A 22,939-nucleotide genomic window follows, 5' to 3' on the forward strand; every position below is an offset into this window, starting at 1 on the left:
GTTCCTTGCATCTATTAGTCTAAAATATTGATATCACATGTCTATACCGTGTTTGAGCACTATTCATCCAATCTTCCCTCACTTTTCTCCTTTTCTTCTAGGTCTGTCGTTGGCTACGGCTATGTCTTGCCCACAGTTAACTGCGATTGCTTGTACAGCCAAGCGATTTCTTGCGGGTGATCTACAACACTAAAACCTTATCTTGCTCGCCAGACCTGCCTCTCATGGCAATGCTTGCGGACCTTCGAAAAGGCCATCTCAGTGTCCGCAGTTGAGGTTGAAGTTTTATTCACGACTTTTCATGTACATATGCTTACTGGATCAACCGTGATCTCAACATTCATTATGATGCTTTCATGATATAAACCGCTTTATTTCACTCTTTCTTAAGTTTTCAAGTCTGCTGGAGGCCATGTCAGCACTGGCTGACAAGAGTCCACAAGCCGCCGAGAGCTTCAACGATGGTGGAACTCCGACAGTGACACCAGACACAGAAGCTCGAGAACGCCAGAAGGCCATTGCTTTCAAAGTCTCCCATGTTCTTCTTACTGTCTTCTTTCTATGGCTGACGTGGGTGAGTTTCTCATCTTCGCAGCCAGTGCTAACCCAGGCTCAGGATTGTCCATATCATCGGCATTCTCTTCTTTGCGAAAGGCTTCCTACTTACAAGACTTGTCCTTGACAACAAGTCTGAATGCGCTGTACTCCCAGGTGGACAGCAATCTAGAGAGGCAAACGGATGCTGGCATCCAAAGTCCTTTGACCGGGCTGTAGTCATAATTATTGACGCGTTACGATACGATTTTACCATTCCTTCCAGCGCCAGCCAGGCCAGCGAACATCCTCAAAGTTATTACCTTGATAACCTACCCACACTCTATGATACTGCTGTGGCACATCCAGAGCATGCATTCCTACTGCCCTTCATTGCCGATCCTCCGACGAGTACCCTCCAGCGATTGAAAGGCCTGACCACCGGAACACTGCCGGTCTTTATAGACATTGGTTCAAATTTTGCAGGCACTGCCATCGAGGAGGATAATATCTTGTCTCAGTTGAAAGATGCAGGGAAAACAATAGTCCAACTAGGCGACGATACATGGCATTCATTATTTCCCGGATATTTCGACCCAAATATGACGAAACCCTACGATTCTTTTAATGTATGGGACTTACATACCGTCGACAATGGTGTTGTTGAACATATTATGCCACTGTTGGAGCAATATCCTGCCAGATGGGATGTTGTCTTCGGTCATTTCTTGGGCGTCGACCACGCTGGCCATCGTTATGGACCCGAACACCCTGCAATGGCTGAGAAACTTCGGCAAATGGATGGCGTCATCGAGCAGATTATGCAGAAACTTGACGATGACACGCTCCTTGTCATCATGGGCGATCACGGCATGGATGCCAAGGGCGACCACGGCGGCGAATCCGATGATGAGGTCGAAGCTGCTTTATGGATGTATTCGAAGAAGCCGCGATTTGGAAGAACTGGGCCCGACTCTCTAACACCACCGTTGAATGCCAAAGATCGACCCATCGGACAGATAGACCTCGTTTCAACACTCTCACTTCTACTAGGCCTGCCGGTGCCGTTCAACAATCTGGGCAGACCCATCGCCGAAGCATTTGCCGGACCAGGTAAGACGAAATGGAAAAATCTTGCAGACGTTGCACAGTTGGTTCAAGCCCAGATTGCGCGGTACCAGAATCATTATTCGCAGTCTCGAGACCTTGGTCTCACTGAAGATGTCTACCAGAGCCAAGGCGCGCACATGGCGCGATCAGTGGATGCCATGCGGAGCGGCCACTGGGAAGATGCTTACCACGCGTCTGTCGACTGGCACGAAGAAGTTGTCTCCATGTATCGAAGACTGTGGGCAAACTTTAATCTTGCTGACATGTTCTACGGTGTTTGCATCTCGGCTGCTGCTCTTACATTCTTGTTCTTCTTTGCTCGCTCCTCAAAGGGAGACAAGGCGCTCGTAGCCACCGGTCTGCTCCGGAGTGCTGGCTTGGGAAGCACTGCTGGCCTCGCATTCGGCCCAGTTCTGGGGGTCCTTTTTCCCAAGTATTTTACCGCAGTTGCCGGTCTTGTCTTCGGAGCGACATGTGGTGGTATTCTCGGTGCAAGTCTGTGGTCTTATCAAAACAATGTGGCTGGGCGCTTTCGTCTTCCTTCAACGTGGGGTTGGATGACATTTGTGTTTTTGATCACCCAGTCTGCCGGATTTGCGTCGAATTCGTATACCATTCATGAGGATACGATCCTCCTTTTCTTCTTGACTACCTTTGGCTTGATGTCGTTGATGTCTTCTTTAAGACAGGCGTACCAGAAAGATCGGATCTTGGGCGTGTATCAGTCAGTCATGTTCATACTCCTTACAAGGTTGTCGTCCTTTTCTCGTCTATGTCGAGAAGAACAGATGCCAGGGTGCCGGTCGACGTTCTACGCTTCCTCAACATCATCTACATCTGCACCTTGGCAATTGTTAGTACCTTATGTGGTGGCGCTGATCTTACCGGAAATTACCAAGGCTTTCTATCGAGGCACAGCTTCATACGCCGGGTCCGCTGGATTCTGGATTGGATTCTGCTTCCGGATGGGGTTGTTGCTTGTGGCCGTATACTGGACCCTTGACGCTGCGGACAACGGCGAGTGGTGGAGAGATCGAATATCCTCCTCGACGCTTCAAACCATCAAGATCACACTGGCTCGATGTGTGCTTGCCATTGCCCTCCCTGTCGGTGTCGGTACATTCGTTTGGGCCAAGCCATGCATCGATATCTCGATCGCTGACCCGAAGTCGAGTGTCGATAGAACAGAAACCGCATCTCGCCCCCAGCTCACGGTCTTTGGCTATGCCAATGCGTATGGCAGTCGATTCTACCTGATGATTCCCATGCTCGTGTTGACTGTGGGTCTGTTGCTGCCACCCATGGGCCAATTCTCTATCGCCATATGTGCTTGGCAAATACTCTGTCTCCTGGAAATATTGGACACCAACGCACTCAGTGTGACATGGGACTCTCCCTCCAGCGTTGGGCCCATTGTCCTGGCTATGCTGGGTTCTTACCACTTCTTCAAGACTGGCCACCAAGCGACTCTTGCCTCGATCCAGTGGAATTCGGCATTTGTCCCGCTCCGGACCATCCGATATCCATGGTCGCCACTCCTTGTGATCCTGAATACCTTTGGAGCACAAATCATGTGTGCAGCAGCAGTCCCATTAACGGTGCTTTGGAAACGGCCTCTGGGTAAATTCGGGCTGCGGGGCTTGTGGCACGACGTGGTTAATGCTTGTTTTACACATGCGCTGTATTACGCTACTATTCAGTTGGCCACCACGATGTGGGCTGGACATCTCCGAAGACATCTGATGCTGTACAGGGTGTTTATGCCGAGATATTTGATGGCCAGCGGTGTACTTTTGATTGTGGATGTTGTTCTCGTCGTGGCCGCCCTCGGTGGTGCTCGCGTGGTTGGCTTGAGCGTAGGTGAAGTTTTTGGCTATTGAGCGCGGGATCTCGTGTCACTTAAGAGAGGACGAATCTCGGAGATCAAGTCGATCATGCCAGTTCGTACGAGGAATGCTTTATCTATCCGAGGATGTTATTGGAGCCTCTCATAATGTACAAGCGATATGAGTAGCTAGCATCTCTTTCGCAGCTGGATCCGGATCGTGGACCCTCCCTTACGAAACGCAAGGAACAGGGGTCGGGCCAGGAGCGGTCATTGTCTTTGGGAGGGATCGTAAAGCCCATGTCGACCGCCGTCACTCAACGGAAGAGGATAGTGGCGATTGAGCGGTCTTACGGACACGAGAACGTGTTGGGTCAGATAGAGGCTGCTGAGTCACGGAGTGTTGGTGGTTTACAGTGCAGCGACTTGCCGTATTCGGAGCATTCGCCAGTGGGAGGTGCAGGTGGCTACGTCATCCGGGCATCACGGAAAGTGTTCTGACTAGGGAAAGTACGACGTAATAGCTGTACTGTACGGAGTAGTTGTTGGGCAGTTCGGAGGCAGGTGCGACTTTGATGATGATGCTTCGTTCATTCCCAATCCCAAGCAACCCCACGTCGTCCGTGTATTGTACTGAACCAATCCATCCATTTGGAACCTCGTATCTACTACTCGTACCTACTTATAAACCACTCTGAGTGCTCAATGGTCCTCAATTTCCCCTCGGTAGCTTGAAATTTTCTCTTTATCTATCTCAACAACTCATTCTTCTCGTCTACTCACCTACCTACCACTCATCCACCACTTCCCACTCCCCCCCATACAGCTCTACCAGCCTTACCTCACTCAACCCACACACACACACACAGCAACCGTCCTCCTCTGCTCTCCCTCGGACTCCCTTCCTCAAAATGCCCATCACCGTCCCCAAGGCCACCCACCTCAAGGACCTCTTCTCCCTCAAGGGGAAGGTGGTCATCGTCACCGGCGCCTCCGGCCCTACCGGCATCGGCACTGAAGCCGCCCGCGGCTGCGCCGAGATGGGGGCCGACGTCGCCATCACCTACTCCTCCCGCCCGCAGGGCGGCGAGAAGAACGCCAAGGACCTGGCCGACAGCTACGGCGTCAAGGCCAAGGCGTACAAGTGCAACGTGGGCGACTACGCCGAGGTCGAGAAGCTGGTCAAGGACGTCGTCGCCGACTTTGGCAAGGTCGACGTCTTCATCGCCAACGCCGGCCGCACCGCCGACGCCGGCGTCCTCGACGCGCCCGTCAGCCAGTGGAACGAGGTCATCCAGACGGACCTGACGGGCGTGTACCACTGCGCCCGCGCCGTGGGGTTGCATTTCCGTGAACGCAAGACGGGCAGCTTCGTCATCACGGCCAGCATGAGTGGCCACATTGCCAACTTCCCTCAGGAACAGGTGAGCTTTTGTTTTCCTTCCTTTCCCCCCTCCCCCAATTCTATCCTCTGCAAGAGAATAAGAAGAGAGCTTGAATCGACACGCTGACCTCTTTACTTTTCACAACAGACCTCCTACAACGTCGCCAAAGCGGGTTGTATCCACTTGGCTCGCTCCCTCGCCAACGAGTGGCGTGACTTTGCCCGCGTCAACTCCATCTCCCCGGGCTACATCGACACCGGCCTGTCCGACTTCGTGCCCCAGGACATCCAGACCCTCTGGCACAGCATGATCCCCATGGGCCGGGACGGCAAGGCCACCGAGCTCAAGGGCGCCTACGTCTACCTCGCCAGCGACGCGAGTTCCTACACGACCGGTGCAGACATCATCGTCGACGGTGGTTACTGCGCGAGGTAAATGACTCACTCGTCCAGTCTGGGCCCTTGTCCGTCAAGATGTGTACCGTGGCAGTCACGGAACTGGGAAAGCTGGGTGATGGAACCAGGTTGGAGAAGAAAAAAAAGGAGTGGCAATGGACATGACACAAGAGAATGAGATAGCCCCAGGTCACGCATGGTTTTTGTGTGTTGTGGAAAAAAAAACAGTCACCGAGTCACCCCCCTTTTTTCCGTGCTGGACCAGGCAGACATTGCCGTATCAAAGTCGACTTTGGCTGGCCATTGGGGCGTAGGACCCGACGTACCATTGGATCAATGGACCTCAAAAAAACCCCAGAATCAAAATTTCATATTGTGAGATGACGTGACATGACGTTGTTTCCGATTTCTTGGAATTTACTTTGTCGAGAAGATGCATGGCATCAACTTTGTGATTGCGCTTTCCGATTATGCAGTGACCTCGAGGTTCAACAATCAAGGCAGTCGGTTCAGACTTTGTCGTGCGTGATATCGAACTCCTCGGTTCGTCCAGAAGCCCAAAAGATTCATGAAATCTGGATGGCATGGTACGGTAATGCAGTGACGGTCAAACAAGTCCCATTCGCTATGCTATGCTATGCTGCGCTATGCTACGCTGTGCCCCATGCAAAAGGCAAACGCCATCGAGGATATGCAAACGTCGCTTCGTGATGGTACCACCACCACCACCACCCTCCTTCCCATTGCCGCGCCAATAAATCCATCCTGCCCCGTGCGAGAAAATACCCAAAGGGTGGGTATAGAGTGGATAGTTTTCGCATCCCGAGAGGAGCTCATCTCGTACCCAGCAGCTCAATGGTGATTTCCGTCCCAAAAGAAGACAACCACCACCCCCGTCAAAATCAGGGGGGGGGGGAGGGGGAGAGAAGAAACTCCAAGTCATCGCCAACCAACGGGCTCATTTTTTCTTCACAAACATGTCGTTGGCGTTGGCTTTCTTCTTCCGAACCATCGGTTGTCCATTGTTCATCAGCAAGGGTCTCCCTCCAGGGCCCATGCCAGGTCGTGGAGCTCCTCCCGCTGGGCCGGTCGGCGGCGGTCGAGCGAAACCTCGACCTGCACTCGGCCCCGTCGGCGGAGGACGAGAAGGTGCCTTCGGCGGAGGATCCTTCTGCGGACCATTGGCGAGGACCTTCCCGCCGTCCTTGTCTCGTCGCTTCACCTTACCACGGTCGGAAGAATCCGTCGACTCATCCCTCTTTCTCTTCGCGTCGAGGGCTGGTCCGTTGGCTGCCGGCAAGGTGCTCTTGACCGTGGGAATCTTGGCTCCGTGCTCACCAAGCTGTCTTTCGGCCCGTCGTTCTCTCGCCTTGTCCCTGGCGGCTCCAAAGCGAACCTCCTGCTTTTGTACCTCGACTTGTTGAACGCTGGTCAGCCTATGCCTAATAGGCGCGGTACAGTCCACGCTGGCATGCCCAACTTCGCCACAAGTGATGCATCGCGGCGCCGTGCAGCTGCCGTAGTTGTGTCCCGGCCGGTGGCAGCGGTGACAATTACCCAAAGCTGCCGATCTGGCCTCTTCGTTGTCACAATTGAAGCTGTAATGGTCATATGACCCACATATAGCACAATTAGCGAGATCATTCAACCCGTTGCCGCCTCCAGATGGACCATGGGCTCCAGATCGAGTTTGATCGGATCTTGCGAGCCTTGAATCCGGACATGCCTCAGGGCGAGCCTTTGTGGAAGGTATTTTGCTCGCGCTCTTCATGTTAGGTTTGATTGTTTCTCCATGACTCTCTGTGCGCGAGGGTTGTGGGCGCCTAGCATCCGGTTTGGACGAGGTCGACATGGCCGAGTCCCGAGACAAGCTGCTGCTCGGTCTTGACGGTAAAGGGGTAGGCTGAGCCGAAGAGAGTCCAGAACCAGGATCGGGCCGTCTGACAAGCGCAGGTGACGATGCTGTTGGGCTCGACTTGCCTATAGTCGAATTTTGGCGACTGACGACGGGCCGCGCAGTTTCGACTTTTGCTTGATCTAAATCCATGATCGAATTCTGATTGTTATCGGGCTGTAGCTTGACAACAGAAGCTGGTTCGTCTACGTCCATCATCTCAACGTCAGCCTCCATCATCGCACCAGTCAAGACTGGCCGACGGAGGAGACTTGTAATATCACCCTGGGTGTACAGATTGCGTCCTTTTGCATCGGTGATCAATGCTTTCCAGAATTCGCCTTGCGTGAGTGCCTGAGAATTACCGAGAACCCAAAGTGAACACATGGCTCGCGTCAAACCGACGTTCATACGACGAATGTCGTTCAAGAAGCCGATGCCTTTGGTCGATGCTCGCACGCAAGAGAAAATAATGATTTCACTCTCTCGACCTTGGAATGCATCCGTGGTGTTGAAGTCGACTTTGGAAGTTATGTCCTCTCCGTAGCGTTGTTTGAAACGCAACCTGAGTTCTTTGAGCTGCCCTTTGTAAGGTGTGATGATCCCTATCTTTCCAGAGAAATTGTACTTCGGGACATCATTTAACAATCGGTCATAAAGCTGCATGGCTACATTCAATTCGGCAACATTGATCAACGAATGGCCTTTGGTAGCAGCTTGACTCATGCCCTGTACATCAAAGAAGCGATACGGAGCAAAGACCTCGCTGTTGTGCCAGGGCCTATGTCGAAGTTTGGCCATGCCAGCACCATCTTTGAGTCGAGAATCGTAGAATGTCTTGCTGGGGAAGAGGCTAATCTCGGGGTGCATGCGGTATTGTGTGTCAAGCAAATGCACATCTTTCCTATGGTTGTTCTCCATACGGGCAAACAAACTCTGTTCGTATTGAAATTTGGCGGCTGCCCGGGACAAGACTGTGGGTGGCAACTGTTTTGGGTCACCCACCAAGATACATTTTGAACAGCCGTACTTGAGCGGAATCAATGCGGAAAGCTCAATGGACTGTGCGGCTTCATCGATGATGACAGTCTCGAACTCGATGTTGAGCCCTTGGAAAATTTCATGACCACTACCACTGAGGGTAGCACAGAGCACATGAGCCGAGTCAAGGATTTCTTGCTGAATCCGTTTGCGATTGAGATCCATGTCACGGGACGCCGTGTTTTGACGTTCTCTCATGTCGTCGATTTTCGAACTGAGTCCATTCTTCTCGCGTTTCAGAGCATCCATAAGCTGCTCTTCCGAGCTTGGTACGGGTTGGCCTCGACCACGTTGATCGTTGATGCGATTTCGAAGTGTATTCAGCTCCTCTGAGATCGCCTTGTGCTTCATCATGACTGAATGAATATCATCTTGAGGATTCTTGGGTGCTGCCGTGCCGAGTTTAGCGTTGACGAGCTCCTCAAGCGTAACGTCTTTCACGTTAGTGTTGATAGCGTCAGTCCGACCCAAGCGCACCACTGATAATTTTTCATGGGTACCGTCCCTGAGGGTAACGCCCTTTTTCAATCTCATGACCAATTCATCAACGGCCGCATTACTGGGTGCACAGACAAGGACCTTTTTCGTAGAAGCAGGAGCGCCCACAGGGCGCCCTGTTGCCGTGTTCAAGCGCTGACCAGAGGCATCGGGTTTCCTGATAGAGCCCGTCAACATAGCTCCAACCAAACCGCAAATGGTTTTCGTCTTGCCAGAACCTGGGGGACCCTGAATCAAAGTGAATGCGTCGTTATCAAGTGCTGACTTGATAGCCTTGGCTTGGGCTAAGTTGACATTGTAAGTTTTCACGAGAGGCTCGAGGTCTTGCTCTGTGTAATCGAGAATCGGAGATGGTTTGGCTCTGATAATCTCCTCGCAAAGGTCGTAGTACTGCAGAGCCATCAATGCACCATATTCCCTCTCCAATGGCGTCAGTGACAAGATCTGGGCCCCGTACACAAGTGCCTGGTCATTTAAGTATGGTCTCAGGGGATTGCCAGAAGCGGAGACGCGGTATACGATCTGGACCTCGCCCCGTTTCCGGGTGATTTCCTTCACCCGTGCCAGACAGTGTGGTTCACTCGGATCTCGCTCAGGTTGCTTGGACCTGGAGAGAAGCACAACATCAGAGGTACTAATGCCGAGGTCTTTGCCTTCAGCCATAGATACCCGAGAATTGATCTCAATGAATTGATCAACAATCAGGGAATTCGCCACTTTCACCTCGAAGGGCTTAAAAGTGCCGTCCTCGCGCGCTGCACGAAAGCTCTGCCAGCCTTCTAGTATCAAGAGTGGTTCAAACGTACTCTGGTAGTCCTGGGGGTTGCGAAATGTGTCTGTGACCAATGTATAGTCGTTCTTCTGGGAATTCGGTGGAAGATCGGTATCTGCGAAGAAGTCCCAGCTCAGGATTGTTCTGTGGAGCTCGGTCAGATCCGGCGCGAGTCGAGCTCTGATATCTCGTTGTGAGCGCACTTGTTTGACCTTGCGTACAGGACCGGTTGATAGAGGCTTTCTCACGCCTGCCTGATTGCGTACTGTTGTCCCTTGAGTGATAGGAAGCTTTCCGAACAACTCTTCGTCCGAATCTGGATCGGACTCCGAGTCAGATGATACCATGATTCCGCTACTTCCAACGGTGTGGTCTTTCCCAACAACCCCAATGCCAGAGAGACCAGAACCTTGACCCATAGTTTGTTTGCCAACACCGATCTTGCCTCGCAACTTTAGTGCGGCTTCCTTATCTCTTAGTTTCCGAGCTGCCTCCTCGCGCTTACGGTTTTCAATGAATGCCTTGGCATCTTGAGCTTTCTTCGCGGTGGTGTCAACCGTAGACGGCTTCATAGCCTTTGGCTTCACAGGCTGCTGGCGAGTAAGCAGGGTCTTGATTTGATTCTTGTCTTTGGAAGTAATCCTCGTTGTCTGAGTATCGAGCGTCTTACTTGCTATCTCGACCAGGTCCTCATCGGCGATATCGTCGTCGCCGAATTCGTCGGCATATCGAGATTCAGGAGTGGAAGCATCAGATCGACCAACAGCGGCGGACTCGGACCAGCCTTTAATATCAAGGGTGGCTTGTTTCTTGATAACAGGTTTCCCAATTTGGCGACCCCAGTAGTTTTCGAGCGCTCGAACTAGAATTGCTTTCTGAGAGGACGTCAAAATGGTTTTGATGGACTGCTTTGTGGCGACTTCTTGAATGTACGCCAGGCCGTCGCTCTCTGCGTTCAGGGCATCATGTCCCTTCAAACGGTACAACATGTTGGTGATGAGCGTTACCAAGGTTTCAGCAAGGTACTCGTCCCGTAGCCTCAGCCACTTTGACATGGCATCCAGAGTACTCAGAGGTGACCCTACACTCGGATCGTCAGAATCGAGGAGCAGGCGATGAATCTCTTTCGCTTTGTCGGGTTTTGCTCTGGTAATGACGCTCGAGAAGAGGTCATACTGGTCAAACAGAGCCTCGGCGTACTGCATAGCATCCCGACAAACCTCAATCATAAGCTCCTTGTTATGAAGTTCTAGTGACCATTTTTCGGTTTGACTATACACGACTCTCAAAGCAATCCACTGATAAGACCAGTAGCTCTGGATAGCAGATGCATCGCGTGAGGAAATCTTTGCTCTTCTTAATTGGCCATCGGTCAGATTGCAAAGAATATCCAGGATCTCCATGCCAGTCTTAAGCATTCGGGGCACCGAAGCGAAAGTCTTGTAGTTTGCAATCCGCCGAAAGGTCCAGCATATGCCGTAGATTGTGGTACCAAGAAATGCCCCTATCAGGTGTGCTAGCGCTTCCTTTCGACCCGACTCTCCGCTGATGTTCTTGATCAGTTCGATCGCGGCTTGATAAGTACTCTGGTCTGGCGAAAAGAGGGCGGCAATAAGAGACATGCTTGTATCTTGAGCTCTAAAGAGATAATCCAGATGATCTGGGCTGAACTCTGAAATCTTCTCTAGAAGTTTTCCAAGCATACCAGTGATTTTGTCGAAGATGGAGTTGAAAGACTTTTTCTCTTGTACATCGGCCGAGCCTTCTCTTATCCTAAATTGTTCTAAGCCCGGCAACGCCATTGTGCCCAGCAAAGCTGCTGAAGATAAAGGGGCGTCATTATCACTGAGATTGTCGATGATTGCAGTCCATATTTCCGGGGTATATGAGCTGGACCCATGTCGTAAATTGATTTTCGTGCTGATCGACTCGAAATCTGTCTTCAGACATTGACATTCGAGTGCTACGGCATTTTTAACGAGAATGAGGATATCGTCTCGTAGCGATTTCTTCACAGCTTCAGCCAAAGCCGGGTCTTTTGGACTGAGGAGCTCATCTAAACGGTACCCAACAAGATTGAGGGTATCTGACAACACCAAGCGTTCAACGTTCTTCTGATCGTTTTGATTGGCAGTGAAGCTGATAACTGTTTTTAGCAGGACAGAAACAGCCTTCTCAAAACAGATCAACCTCGCAGAAACTACGAGGTCCCGGTCATTGATCCTCTCGAAGAGTTGAGCGACTATCGTTTGCGCAGCTGCCGGACGATTGGCCGGCTTCAACGATTCCATGAATGCTGAAATCCACGACAACACATGGTTATCGGCCCGTGGGTCGACCGGGGCGGGACATTTGCCTTCGAGCTCTGGAGGTGGTTTGACAGACTCCAGTAAATGCTTGTTGAAGTTTGGGCTGGCGAAGACCTGTTCGACTATCGTCTGGGATGAGATCGAGCCCATGGCTTGCCAGAATGCATCAGGAGCCTTGTCGAGTATATCTTCCAGAGTCTGGACAATGAAAGGCACCGCGCTCGAACGTCTCGCAAGGTGGTTGAGAGCTGTGGTGCAAAGATTCGGCTGTAGGTCGAACAACTTGTATGTGATCATTCGACGATCTAATTTGCTAACGATTAGCTTCAGAGCGGACCACAATCTGGTCGTGTCACCGGGTTCGATAGCCTGCTGCACTCTCTCCTGCAGGAAATCTTTGATAGCCCAGTCAAATTCGATATCCTTGACAACCCTGTCAAGCCGTCTCCAGATAGAACTCGCCCAAGCTAGCCGCACCTGATTGGTATCAAAAAGAAATCTTATGGCAGCTGGTAGGATTTCCCGCATCTTAAGCGGTTTTCGTGACTGTATTGTCTTGAAAGGACTGTCGAAATGTTGCCTGAGGAGACCTTCATCTCGTAGAAAGGCTTCGCAGACTAGTGCCTCATAAAGAGCATGTAAATCCTTGGGTGTTAACGATGAAGTTACTTTCTTTGGTCCCGGTAGACTTTGGAGCGTTTGATCGGCAGAATCTAGACCTCGAGTAATACGCTGGACGTCTCGTCGATTGATGATGGAAAAGAAATTTTTGATATCCTCTTCCTCGTACTCTTCTCGTAGCGTAGCCAAGAAGTCTACCTTTGCAATGTAGTACTCCCGAATGCATATGTCGCACCTTGCCAGCGCCGCGTCGACCGTGTCCCAGATATATTTCTGGTACTGCTCACTTTCGGTGCCGTCGTAAGCTAGTAGTTGGAGAGAGGATATGAATTTCTTTCGGCGAATCTTTATTTCTTGATATCTGGCCCGTTTTTCCGGATCAAGTGTCTCTCCTCCTTCGGCCTCACAGTCGTGCTCGTCCTCATACCGCTCGAAGTCGTCTTCTGATTGGCGAGGGCAGAGGAGATGAAGTCCATCAGGGAGTTGTTGGAGTTCTCTGTTAGCCAGGAAGAGTCAGCATCAAGCCACCTAAGCAATTGTTTGTTCCTCATGAAAGCCTTACTGCAGGGACGTTATGAATTCCGCCATGACTGCGATCCGTGAAGGATTTGGTTGGGAAGGTAGATCGAGTCGAAGTCAGAGGGGTGAAGATGATGTTGCATAGCGGACTGGTGTTCCATTTAGAGGAGGGTCAAGGTTTTTGAATGAGATTGCGAGACCGAGGGATCATGTTTGTTTGGTGGTGAGGTATTGTGTATTATTGAAACAAGTCTGAGCCTTTAGTATGCCATTCTGCTTGCCCATGTCGCTCGTAGGATTGTTTCTCCGCAGCCAAATGACCCGCGTGGCGCGTTGAGCGGTAATATGCAGTCGCGTAGTTAAGTTAAGCCACACTATTCAATATCCGTAGCCTAATGCCTAACTATTTACGGGGGTACTTTAGGTACTTAGGTGCCTACGTATTTGATGGAATGCGTCACCGTAGTCGTTCTACTCTCCCGCTTCATCGGAAACACTTTACCAGGCGAAAAGATATCAATACTAACGAATGAGCACATTCGAATCGCGTAGTGAGGCCAAAGAAAATGAAGCTGTTGAATATCAAGTGAAGGGCCACAAAGCAAACGGCAATGCTGTATTACCATCACACCTTCCGAGAGAAAGGAAGCTTTAGCTTGACATATCGATTGGGATTCCCTCACTTCTTCTACTCAAGTCCGACATTCCACCTTTTGTGGTAGATAGATTTAAACTATATACAGATGAGGGAGCCGCTATCAAATAGTCCAATCGCTCGAACCTGGACGTCCGGTCCCATCCAGCCAAGCAAGCAAGACGCCATAATAATCATAAATCTAGGGAAAGGCCATGAAATCATGAGGCGAGGTAAACACGCAAGACATAGTTCGGTCGCTACCGACGCTCTTCCGCAATGTCTTCCGTCCTTCGCGTGTTGTAGCCTGTCAGTGGTTGAGAGTAATTCGACGCCGAATAGCCTGACTCCATTCTCGTCAACATTGCGGCACTTGTAAAGTCCCGGCTTTGTTCAAAGCTCGGTCTGAGTTTGTCAAACGACTGTCGCTGCCTCTCAAACGAGGAGCGAACTCGCTCCAATGAGGGCCTTCTGGCACGAAGCTTTTCTGGAGTTTGTGAATCACCACCGTATCTCGATAAATCGAACGAGGGCCTGGTCCTATCTGTCCCGTCGCTTCCCGTCTGACTGTGAGGGTGTCGAGTTGGTGCCTCAGAAGGTGGGTAGACAATAGGTCGCTGAGACTCAGCCATGCTTGGATATCGATTGTGGCCGTGATTTCTGTCTGCCTCATTGGAGCCATCTTCTGGCCGCTCGGACGATGTTGCAGATACATCAACAATTTTGGGAGGGACGTATGCATCGTAGTCATCGAGGTAGTCGAATTTACCTTGCCGCACCTGTTCTCTGACGACATCGATATCATAGGGCCTGAAATTCTTCTGGAAGAACTTCACGGAGAATCGAGGAAGCAAGCAGAGTGTCAGGGTCAATAGTGATAATGCCCAGAATGTCAGAGAACCATATACCTCCGCACCCGATTTGTACCATTGGAAGGATGCTTCGAAAGATGAATAGATGCCGGTCCAAGCAAAGATCAGAAGAGAGCTGATCACGGTGACCAAAACCATAATCCAGTCCCATTTGTAGGTATTCAAGAGGATGTATGAGTTGATCACCACAATTGCTGAGCAGGCGACAAAGACGCCCATCCGGCTACGGTCGGCAATCCCTCGTCCATTTTCAGTTTCAAATGTGGCCGGCTGGAAGAGCAGATATGCCATGAAGTAGCAGATAGCGGACTGATACAGTCCATCGGCCATATACAACCTAAAGCCAAATTAGCATGGAACATCTCGCAGTAGAGGTCAAAATCTTGTACCAGAATTTCGTTTGTGTCCATTCCTTCCTTTCCATGCCACGTCTATACAGCTGAGGCACTGCCAAGGAGACCTTATCGCTGACGTCTTGATCCAGAATACCCATAAGACCAACGGGCACTGATGTGAAGACCAAGTTGACCAATAGAATGTAGGTATAATCGAACAGATAGGTGATATCAAAGTTGTTATAGATCTGATACCAGAAGAGAGCGAAGGTCCACACCAAGTTCTATCCATTGTCAGTGGCTTGGACATGTTAGTAGCCGGACGACATACCTTGTAGAAGAAATTGGCAATCGATTCTGCCAGTCGTCGATAAGACCAGCGACCGTGAACCAAAACGAGTCTCTGCAGATATCGGAATTGGCCGATGGCATAATCGGATGACATGACAGCTTGACGTCCTTCTTCACCAGCGATACCAACCCCAACATCGGCTTCTTGAATCATAGCAACGTCGTTGGCACCATCACCGATGGATAAAGCCATGATGTCCAAGCCGCTCCGGACGAGTTGGACTACAGCTGCTTTCTGCGCAGGGCTGACTCGGCAGCAGAGCACTGATTTGCACTGTTTGCACAACAGCAGGAAACGCTGCCTCAATTCGTCTTGAAGAACCAGCTTGAGTGACTCGCCATCAATGATCAGGGCATGAGTTGGTGGTGGAGGTTCGTGAACGGTTCGAGCAACAGCCAATTCTTCGTCAGACCCGGTCAGCCCGAAAGTCTTAAGGTGTTGATCCAGAAGGTTGGCAGCATCCTCTGCAGTTCCCTCAGGAATATCAAACAAGATCAAGTCCATTTCGTTTGAAAGTAGGTTGCACGAAAAGCCTATGTTGATGGCAGTCTCGACTTTGTCGCCCGTCAGCACCCATAATTTGATACCTGCTTGCCCGAGAAGAGCAATAGTGTCAGGGACGCCATCTTGAAGACGATCTTCAATGGCGGTTCCTCCGATGAGTGAGAGCTCTCTTTCGATACGGTCTGAGACTTCCTCAAGACGATCTTCTCGATCGGTCAGTGCCTGGGCAGCGAAGTCGTGGTCTTTATTCCACTCTTGGTAAAAGTCTTCATCCAGATCTCTCTCGGCCACACAGAGTGTTCGGAGACCCTCACGAGCAAACATTTCTAGATTTTCGGCGGTCAATTTGCGGAGTTCTTGTTGTTCGCCTTTCTTCAGTCGGGAGTAGATCATGCTGTCGGCCCCCTTGCAGAATAGCTTGATTTTTCCATCCGGCATTCGAACTATGGCACTCATTCGCTTCCGGGTAGAGTTGAACTCAAGGGTGTTTAAGATACGGTATGTTCGGTCCTCTCCCAAGACGTTGACGTGAAGATCGTCTTTCGTACGCCCGAGTACGGTAAATCCCATGTCGCGCGCAGTGGCAACTAGGGCCGCCTCGTCCGGAGACTGTGCCTTGAACTCAATCCTGGGCGGGTCACCGGGGGTTGTTTCTGTAATGACAGTGTGACAGAGTGCCAAAGCAATCATGAAGTGCTCGCAAGTTCGAGCTTGTTCTTCACCGGATTGCCCATTCAGATCCGTAACAAAATTAGGCGCAATGAACGTCAGGTCGTCGTCATGAAGATAGGGGTTGTCGTAGGTCTTTCGCAGCTGTCTTAGAGTCTCCGTCCGAGCATCTGCAATCTCTTGATTGACACGAGCCGCCTCAGCCTCGACATCAACACCTTGTCTACGCCGCATACCTGCTTCGGCTTCAGTGTATGCTTCGCCATATGGTCGTCCGTTGATGGTGCACTTTTTGAATTCCATGACATTTTGAGTCAATGTTCCGGTCTTGTCCGAGAAGATGTACTCAATCTGACCAAGATCGTCGGAGATATTCCAGCTCTTTGGTGTGCATGGGTAATCAAGTCTCTCGTAGTACATGGAGACATCGGACCAAATGAAAAAGGCCTGGCACGACCGGACAATCTCCAAAGTGATGTACAACGAAATAGGCACCAAGTTTTGGAACAAGATCACAGCCGACCAGAAAGTGACAAAGCCATCCAGAGGGGGACTGCCACCGATCGAACCAAATTCGAAGAAGTCCAAGGAATTGTCACCCTCGGCCCAGTTGACACCCTGCACAATACCCGAGACAAGACACATGAAAAACAGGATGATGAAATTGTAGATGACATTCCAGTTTAGCTCACGAGCCAATCGGGCGCGTTTGCTGGGTGTCATGCCGGAATTCAGCATAATTTTTGTCTCTTGGCCTGTGAACACGACAATACCTAGGGCCCATTCAGTGTTTTTCAGACTGCAGCCTCGGAGAAGCAGGTTGTTGATACTGATCGGTTCTGCCATCTCGCGTGGAGGAGCGTCCGGGTTTCGAGGGTCGAATTGCTGCCATTTAGCAACAGCGCTGTACGAGTATAGATTGGCGTGAGGCCCTTCACTATCAATGATGAAGTCCGCGTACTCGCAATCCTTTGCATGTTTCACCTTCCGACCTGCCTGGAGAGCCTGGCGAACTTTCAGGTTTGTTTCACCGTCCAAATTTTTGGTCTCGACATAGCAGGCGCCATCGGGATCGGACGTAGATAGGACGACAATGTCGGCTGGAACTTGTTCGTCGTTGTAGATACGAATGAAATCTCCAACCTGGACGTTCTTCCAGCAATCCTTCTTGAATCGGGCACGATCAGGGACTTCTTTATATGGATTGATGATGCTGCCATAATCTTTTGCAGGCAAGATGTTGCTCTTACGCTTTGTAGGCTCTCGGACACGAAGAGCTGATGGAGCATTATCCCCCCGGGCCTGGGTCTCTTCCGCGGTTTCGTAGGAGAATGCGCTGGTTGGGGGTTCTGATGTTTGACCATTGTGCGACAGACTTGCACGATATCCGGGTGAAGGGACGGGTGTCATGGCGATATCATCTCCCTGACTGTGGGTGGAATGGAAGGATGTTCTCTCGGAATATATCGATGTTCGGATGGTCGGTCTTGTGCCCGTTGATGGTCTGCCTTCTGCGGCGGAACCATCCAGATCTTTTTCTGAACGCTTCTGCTTCTTCGATCTGAGCCCTTTCATCCAACGATAGGCTGAGACAACAGATCTGGTGCACGATTTCTTGAACCGCCTCCATAGGGAGACTTCATCCTCAGATGTATTGACATTACTCCAGTCCACTAAGCGATATACCGGGGAGTTGTTCAGCTCGTTGTCGAGCACAGTTCTCCCAAAATCTTCAACCGCATCCTTTATCGAAGTCACTACCAGAATGAAGATCAAAGGAACCGATCCAAGACCGGGATTGGAAGCGCCGAAGATTGAGAAAATCTAGCAAGATTGATCAGTTGGAGTCTCTTGTCAGGCAGCACCACCGGACTTACACTGAGGATAATGATGAACAAGAAGTATACGTTGGCGATGTTGTGAAATTGAAACCACAAATTTTTCGGCACAAAACTAAGAGGGGTGTACTTCGCCGTCCTGATTTTATTTCTTGCGTATTGAGCCTTTATGTGTCCCTCTTCTGTTAACGCTTCTGGCGGAAGGCTTTGGTTAACATAAATGGTGCGAGGCTGCGACTTCTCCTCTTGTTGTTCCTGTCCCATTGGACTGTCGCTCGTGATCTGGCCATGGTTCTCCTGGCCAGGGGGTTTCTCTTCATAAGTTGACAGGGTCACTCTAGGAACCCTGGCGAGTAAAGAACGCCTTTTGCTCACACCACTCTGTCCTGGTTTGCGCGTCGTTGCCCAGCGCATTCTCTTGACCGGCTTGGAGACATCTGGTTGACTTGTTTCGTCCTCCCCCGACGTGAAATGTATTCGCGCCATGATGCCAAAAGTCTATGTCGGTGCGTGACTGAACGCGATCGCGAGGTGTCGGCCACCAGGTGGGTGCCGCCGGCGTGCAGATGTAACTGATCACACCTCTTTCTAGCTATTCCGATGCTCAGGCACAACTTGCGTGAGACCGAGAAAAAGGTTTCGCAGTACCGTGAGGCTGGAGGGGGGATCGTTCGGAAGAGTCGGCTCACGTCAGCAATGAGGTAGAAGGCGCATAGCTGCGTGGTCGGCGACGAGAGAGCGACGACGAAGGTGAATGAGGACACTGAGGCTCTGTCAAGATAAGAATTGAAGAACAATCGTCTGTTAGAAGGCTGGGTTTCTTCGCCGCAGACGGAGGATTACTGGGAGGGTACTCGGAGGGTTCGTTATCCACTGGCCGTGAGAAATAAAAGGGTTCTCGGGCCCCGGACCTTCGCACGGCTAGCGGCAGACACCCAATGCACGGGGCGATGGACTCAGCAAACACACTCTGTAGTGAGTATGTGCGTATTGAGATGCGAGATTCAGATTCGACTATGACCTCGCTCGTGTTCAAAGTAGATCATAGATAGGCAGAATACGTGTCTAAGAAAAAAAAGGAAGACCTCTGATTGAGATCAGCAAGATTACTACAGCACTTCTCAGCCCGAGCGCAGGGGCGTGTCGTTTCGAAAAAGCATAGGCCTTATTGCGAGGGGACCAACCACGACGAGCCGAAGCTGAGGCGTGCACTGCTTAACGGTACGCGCCAAGGGGCTGGCTGATGGCACCTTGCTTACTACAGTGCACTTGTTCCGTCAACAAGTAGGGGGGACCTCAGTTTTGGGTACTGGAATGAATTATTGTGCAGGCTCACCAATTTTCGCCTCTTTCGCCTACGTTCCGTTGTGCTGCGCCCCAGGCCGGAATACTCTCTCAAAGGCCATTTCCAGACACAGTCCGTGTAAGTGTATGCGTCAGAGGCATAGAAGATTTGTCTGGCTGGAACCGTCAAGCCAGATCATCTCGTCCGGCTCGGAGGAGGGCTTACCAAGCAAAGTCTCCCATCATCATTACTCTTTGGATGCGAGGCTGGTGGCTTTTAGCCCATTAGGCATGCTTGGAACAGCTTCAATTGGCTGCTTGGTGCCACGAGCCAAGGGCTAGCCAGGCTCCTCAAAGGCTCGAACGCTATCTGGGGGGGTAGAGACACGGATTTAAGCATTCACTACCCGGAAGGCTGAGGGAAAAACTTAGCCTAGCCGGACAAGCCCTAAAAATGCATTGAACCGTTGTTAGAACATACTGTAATAGACAAGAACAGGCAGATAATAATTAGATGGTCCTTCTCTGAAACCCCTGAAAGGCATCATCCGGGACTGTCAAGTTCTTAGTCTACTTCTGCACAGAATGTGAAGATGCCAGGTCAAAACTTCGCGCGAGTCATCCTTGAACCGCCCTCCTTTAGAGGCCTCGCACCCGTGCACCGTTTAGGGGTAACGGGTCTGTGGCTGAGTCATATTTGTGCATTGGGGTTGCATAAATCCTGGTTTCAATCAAACAATGCTTACCATTGGACTCGTGATAGTAATTTTCTCTCCTCGTACTCATAATGGCCCTGGAACAAGTGTAAAGGTGTTATCGGCGACTCGAGTCTCAAGATAAATCGATGCTGACTGAAATTCTGAGCGGAGTGCATCCATTGCCCTGGACTCTGAAACGCGCAAGAATCGCGTCTGTTCTTCGGCATTTTCGTTTCCCCGACCGCTTTGACCTCCGCGTCTGAGGATTCCGAACACGAGGAGATCTGACACCGGCCTCGGCCGCAACTGTCGCGGTGGCTTTTATGTGGCGGTGTTGGCGAGAGCACAGGCCGTGGTCTAAACCTGCCTGAAAGTCATAGTAACACCAAGGCGATTATCTTGATACCCGAGGACTCCGTAGTCGCAGGCGGGTTGAAAATGCGTAATGCACGAGCTGCAGCAACTGACCTCGAGAAGGGGTGGTGATCAACTTCTGGCTCCCCTTTGGTGCTGCGCAAGTCTCTACTGCCCCGTAATCTTTGTCCAAGCTCGAAGCCGCGACAATGACGGTGTCGTTGATTAGCTTCAGTCTCTTCGACTCCGAGTCGCGAAGAATGTGCAGGCATGTTCAAGGGACGCGTTCTGGGATGATGACCGTTGATAGTTGTATTGTGACACGGAATGTCCTATCTAGCGCATCCAACAATCAGATTGGCCTCTAAAGGTAGCTTCATTTCGGCGAGGGGAACTGCAATAGGACTCCAAGAACGCTCGCTTAGAGAGTGAGGGCGTTGCAACGATGCTAGGATCAGAACGGCCATTTCCCGTTAAGCAGGATGTGATCACTATCCGTCGAGCAGGACCGCCGCTCCCAGTACAATAAAAATGACAGATAGCGAAGGAGTTTCGCCCAAAAGATTTGCCCGTGGGGAGCATTGCGCTCGACGTGCAGGGTGAGGCTGGCCGAAGCATCAACTTCAGCCAACGACAAAGCGTCATGGCTAGGAGTAGTTTATGATGGATTAGTGTGCGACTTCACCAAGTTCTGTTCAGTGGCCTTTGGGAACAAAGCATGGCAAATAAGTGAACACACAAACATGAATTAGTAGAGTCTGGAAATCCCTCCATGGTATTATGTATTGTTTTCAGAACATTGAAATTTTCAGTTGCGAGTTTCAAGTCTCACTATAGCGATACATCAGCAGCCGTGCTCCTCGGGGTTCGCGCAGATGTCAGATAGGTACAATAATACCTCCGTACTCCGTATAGACATGTGTTAGAAATTCGCGACCGTTACCTATTCTACAAGCGAATACGGAATATGTACGAGTACGAGGAGAAACGGGATGATCTGCAGCATCAATATTAGCCTTGTGGAGGTTCCAGGGGCGGTGGACAGACCGCCAGGCGCCGCCAAAACACATCATGCCAACTCTTTTTACCAGACGGCAAGGAACAAACCCTGCGCCTTCAGATTGCCGTAGTTATTTTCGGCCTCCTGTACACCATTGGCGAGGAGACGCCTGATGAGCCCCGGGTCCTCCGGATCAGAGTATCTCGCTTCTTCGCTAGTGACCTGAAGTGGATGCGGAGCGTAGGAGATCCGAATCAAAACACTCGGCATAAGGACCTTTGTCGCGTGCAGGGTTCTTAGGATCCTGCAACAAGTTTCTGCACGAGCCCTACATACGACTTGTTGGGGTTCAACGCTGAACGACGTACCAGCTAGAATGACAATGTCTATACATCCGAGGCACGGTAGGACAGTGGCACCACAGCATGCACGAGTACTTGCTCGGTACAATTGGGAATCCAGACCAAATACACAAGTTACCGGGCATGCAGTGCTCCGGCAGATGCCTCGTTTCCCACGCTCCAAGCAACGACTTTGATTGACTGCTCCACCTGAGACGTACCACAGTATCATCAAAACCATCATCGATTCGCCCGTTGTTGTGACTGACCAATTAGGCCATCATTCGATGTCATTAGCGGCCACGGCGACAAGCCAGAGCAGACTCTGAAATCTCCGTCATTGACGCCGAACCTAAGGGGTCCTTTCAAGTTCTTCAGGCCAAGTACCACTCCAGACCATGTCTTTGGATCACTTCACTCTCCCTCGTGCTCGTACAGGGTCACTCTTGCGGACTAGCAGCACAACCATGACGATGTGGTCGGACGTGAAACGTCAATCTAGAAAACTAAGATCTTCCAAGTCTGAAAATAGCGTCATGCAAGTCTCAGATGCTTTTGGGCCAGAGGCGAGCGTCGGAGTTGTTTAGCACGACCTCATCTTGTTGTTGTTGGCCGACTTGGGCCAGTTGAGATGTTATCCGAAGAGCGCAACATACAGTACTTGCGCAGTCAGTATGTAGTGCCCTTGAGGGATTCGCGGTATGTGCTCCGTAATGACTACCTAGGTACTACTCCGTACCATGCCTTGGTTACCCAGGTACAGTACGGAGTAGTACCTAGGTAGATAGCACGTGGTAGGCCTGGCTGGGTTGAACAACTGCGCGCAACCAACCGAACCAGTGTTCTTCACGCTTGTACCTGGCCCGGCGTACGGACACGGGAAGTCGATCATGGACATCCCTTTCTTTTGCCATTCAAAGGCTGGATCAGCAAAAAGGGTCGCATCCTTGTACTGTAGATGGCTCATTAAGGAGGTATTGTAAGACCGAGTGCGCATACGGAACACTCGTTGCTGTGTGGTCTTGCTCCAAAACCGGGGTGCCTAGCAAATCCCATGCCTGTGAGTTGCAAATCTGACTACTCCGTACTCCGTACAAGAAAAATAATATGAAAAACCATCAGTTGCTCGATTAGCCGATATCAAGCCGCGTACAT

At 50.9% G+C, this 22,939-nt stretch overlaps 4 protein-coding genes across 5 annotated transcripts; 2 read left to right on the forward strand and 2 right to left on the reverse strand.

Annotated features, from left to right (window-relative positions):
* Positions 1–412: 412 nt before the first annotated feature.
* PV06_05737 (uncharacterized protein) lies at positions 413–3,524 on the forward strand (the record flags this gene model as incomplete). The annotated part of the gene is made up of 2 exons (XM_016406768.1): positions 413–570; positions 617–3,524. 2 exons carry the CDS (start codon positions 413–415, stop codon positions 3,522–3,524), a joined length of 3,066 nt encoding a protein of 1,021 aa, XP_016262372.1.
* An 856-nt stretch (positions 3,525–4,380) lies between these two features.
* On the forward strand, positions 4,381–5,289 carry PV06_05738 (uncharacterized protein; the record flags this gene model as incomplete). The annotated part of the gene is made up of 2 exons (XM_016406769.1): positions 4,381–4,893; positions 5,002–5,289. The coding sequence occupies 2 exons, from the start codon at positions 4,381–4,383 to the stop codon at positions 5,287–5,289; spliced, it is 801 nt and encodes a 266-aa protein (XP_016262373.1).
* An 867-nt stretch (positions 5,290–6,156) lies between these two features.
* PV06_05739 (uncharacterized protein) lies at positions 6,157–13,244 on the reverse strand. The gene is made up of 2 exons (XM_016406770.1): positions 12,947–13,244; positions 6,157–12,880 (listed from the first exon to the last, which is right to left on the reverse strand). The coding sequence occupies exons 1-2, from the start codon at positions 12,970–12,972 to the stop codon at positions 6,208–6,210; spliced, it is 6,699 nt and encodes a 2,232-aa protein (XP_016262374.1). The 5' UTR covers positions 12,973–13,244; the 3' UTR covers positions 6,157–6,207.
* A 219-nt stretch (positions 13,245–13,463) lies between these two features.
* PV06_05740 lies at positions 13,464–19,163 on the reverse strand. Of its 2 annotated transcripts, XM_016406771.1 has the most exons (4): positions 18,147–19,163; positions 15,076–18,093; positions 14,799–15,028; positions 13,464–14,746 (listed from the first exon to the last, which is right to left on the reverse strand). In XM_016406771.1, the coding sequence occupies exons 1-4, from the start codon at positions 18,591–18,593 to the stop codon at positions 13,798–13,800; spliced, it is 4,644 nt and encodes a 1,547-aa protein (XP_016262375.1). In that variant the 5' UTR covers positions 18,594–19,163; the 3' UTR covers positions 13,464–13,797. The 2 variants fall into 2 exon arrangements, with proteins under 2 accessions (XP_016262375.1, XP_016262376.1); XM_016406772.1 differs by having other exon boundaries at positions 13,464–15,028.
* Positions 19,164–22,939: the final 3,776 nt, after the last annotated feature.

Source organism: Exophiala oligosperma (genome assembly GCF_000835515.1).
Source record: "Exophiala oligosperma strain CBS 72588 unplaced genomic scaffold supercont1.5, whole genome shotgun sequence".
Taxonomy (NCBI): domain Eukaryota; kingdom Fungi; phylum Ascomycota; class Eurotiomycetes; order Chaetothyriales; family Herpotrichiellaceae; genus Exophiala; species Exophiala oligosperma.

Coding starts and splice junctions, on each gene's coding strand:
- PV06_05739 (XM_016406770.1), bottom strand. CDS start 12,972: ATGGCGGAATTCATAACGTCCCTGCA. Junction 12,881..12,946: donor GAATTCATAACGTCCCTGCA/GTAAGGCTTTCA, acceptor CCTGGCTAACAG/AGAACTCCAACAACTCCCTG.
- PV06_05740 (XM_016406771.1), bottom strand. CDS start 18,593: ATGGCGCGAATACATTTCACGTCGGGGGAGGACGAAACAAGTCAACCA. Junction 18,094..18,146: donor TGTTCATCATTATCCTCAGT/GTAAGTCCGGTG, acceptor CAATCTTGCTAG/ATTTTCTCAATCTTCGGCGC. Junction 15,029..15,075: donor TTGCCAATTTCTTCTACAAG/GTATGTCGTCCG, acceptor GACAATGGATAG/AACTTGGTGTGGACCTTCGC.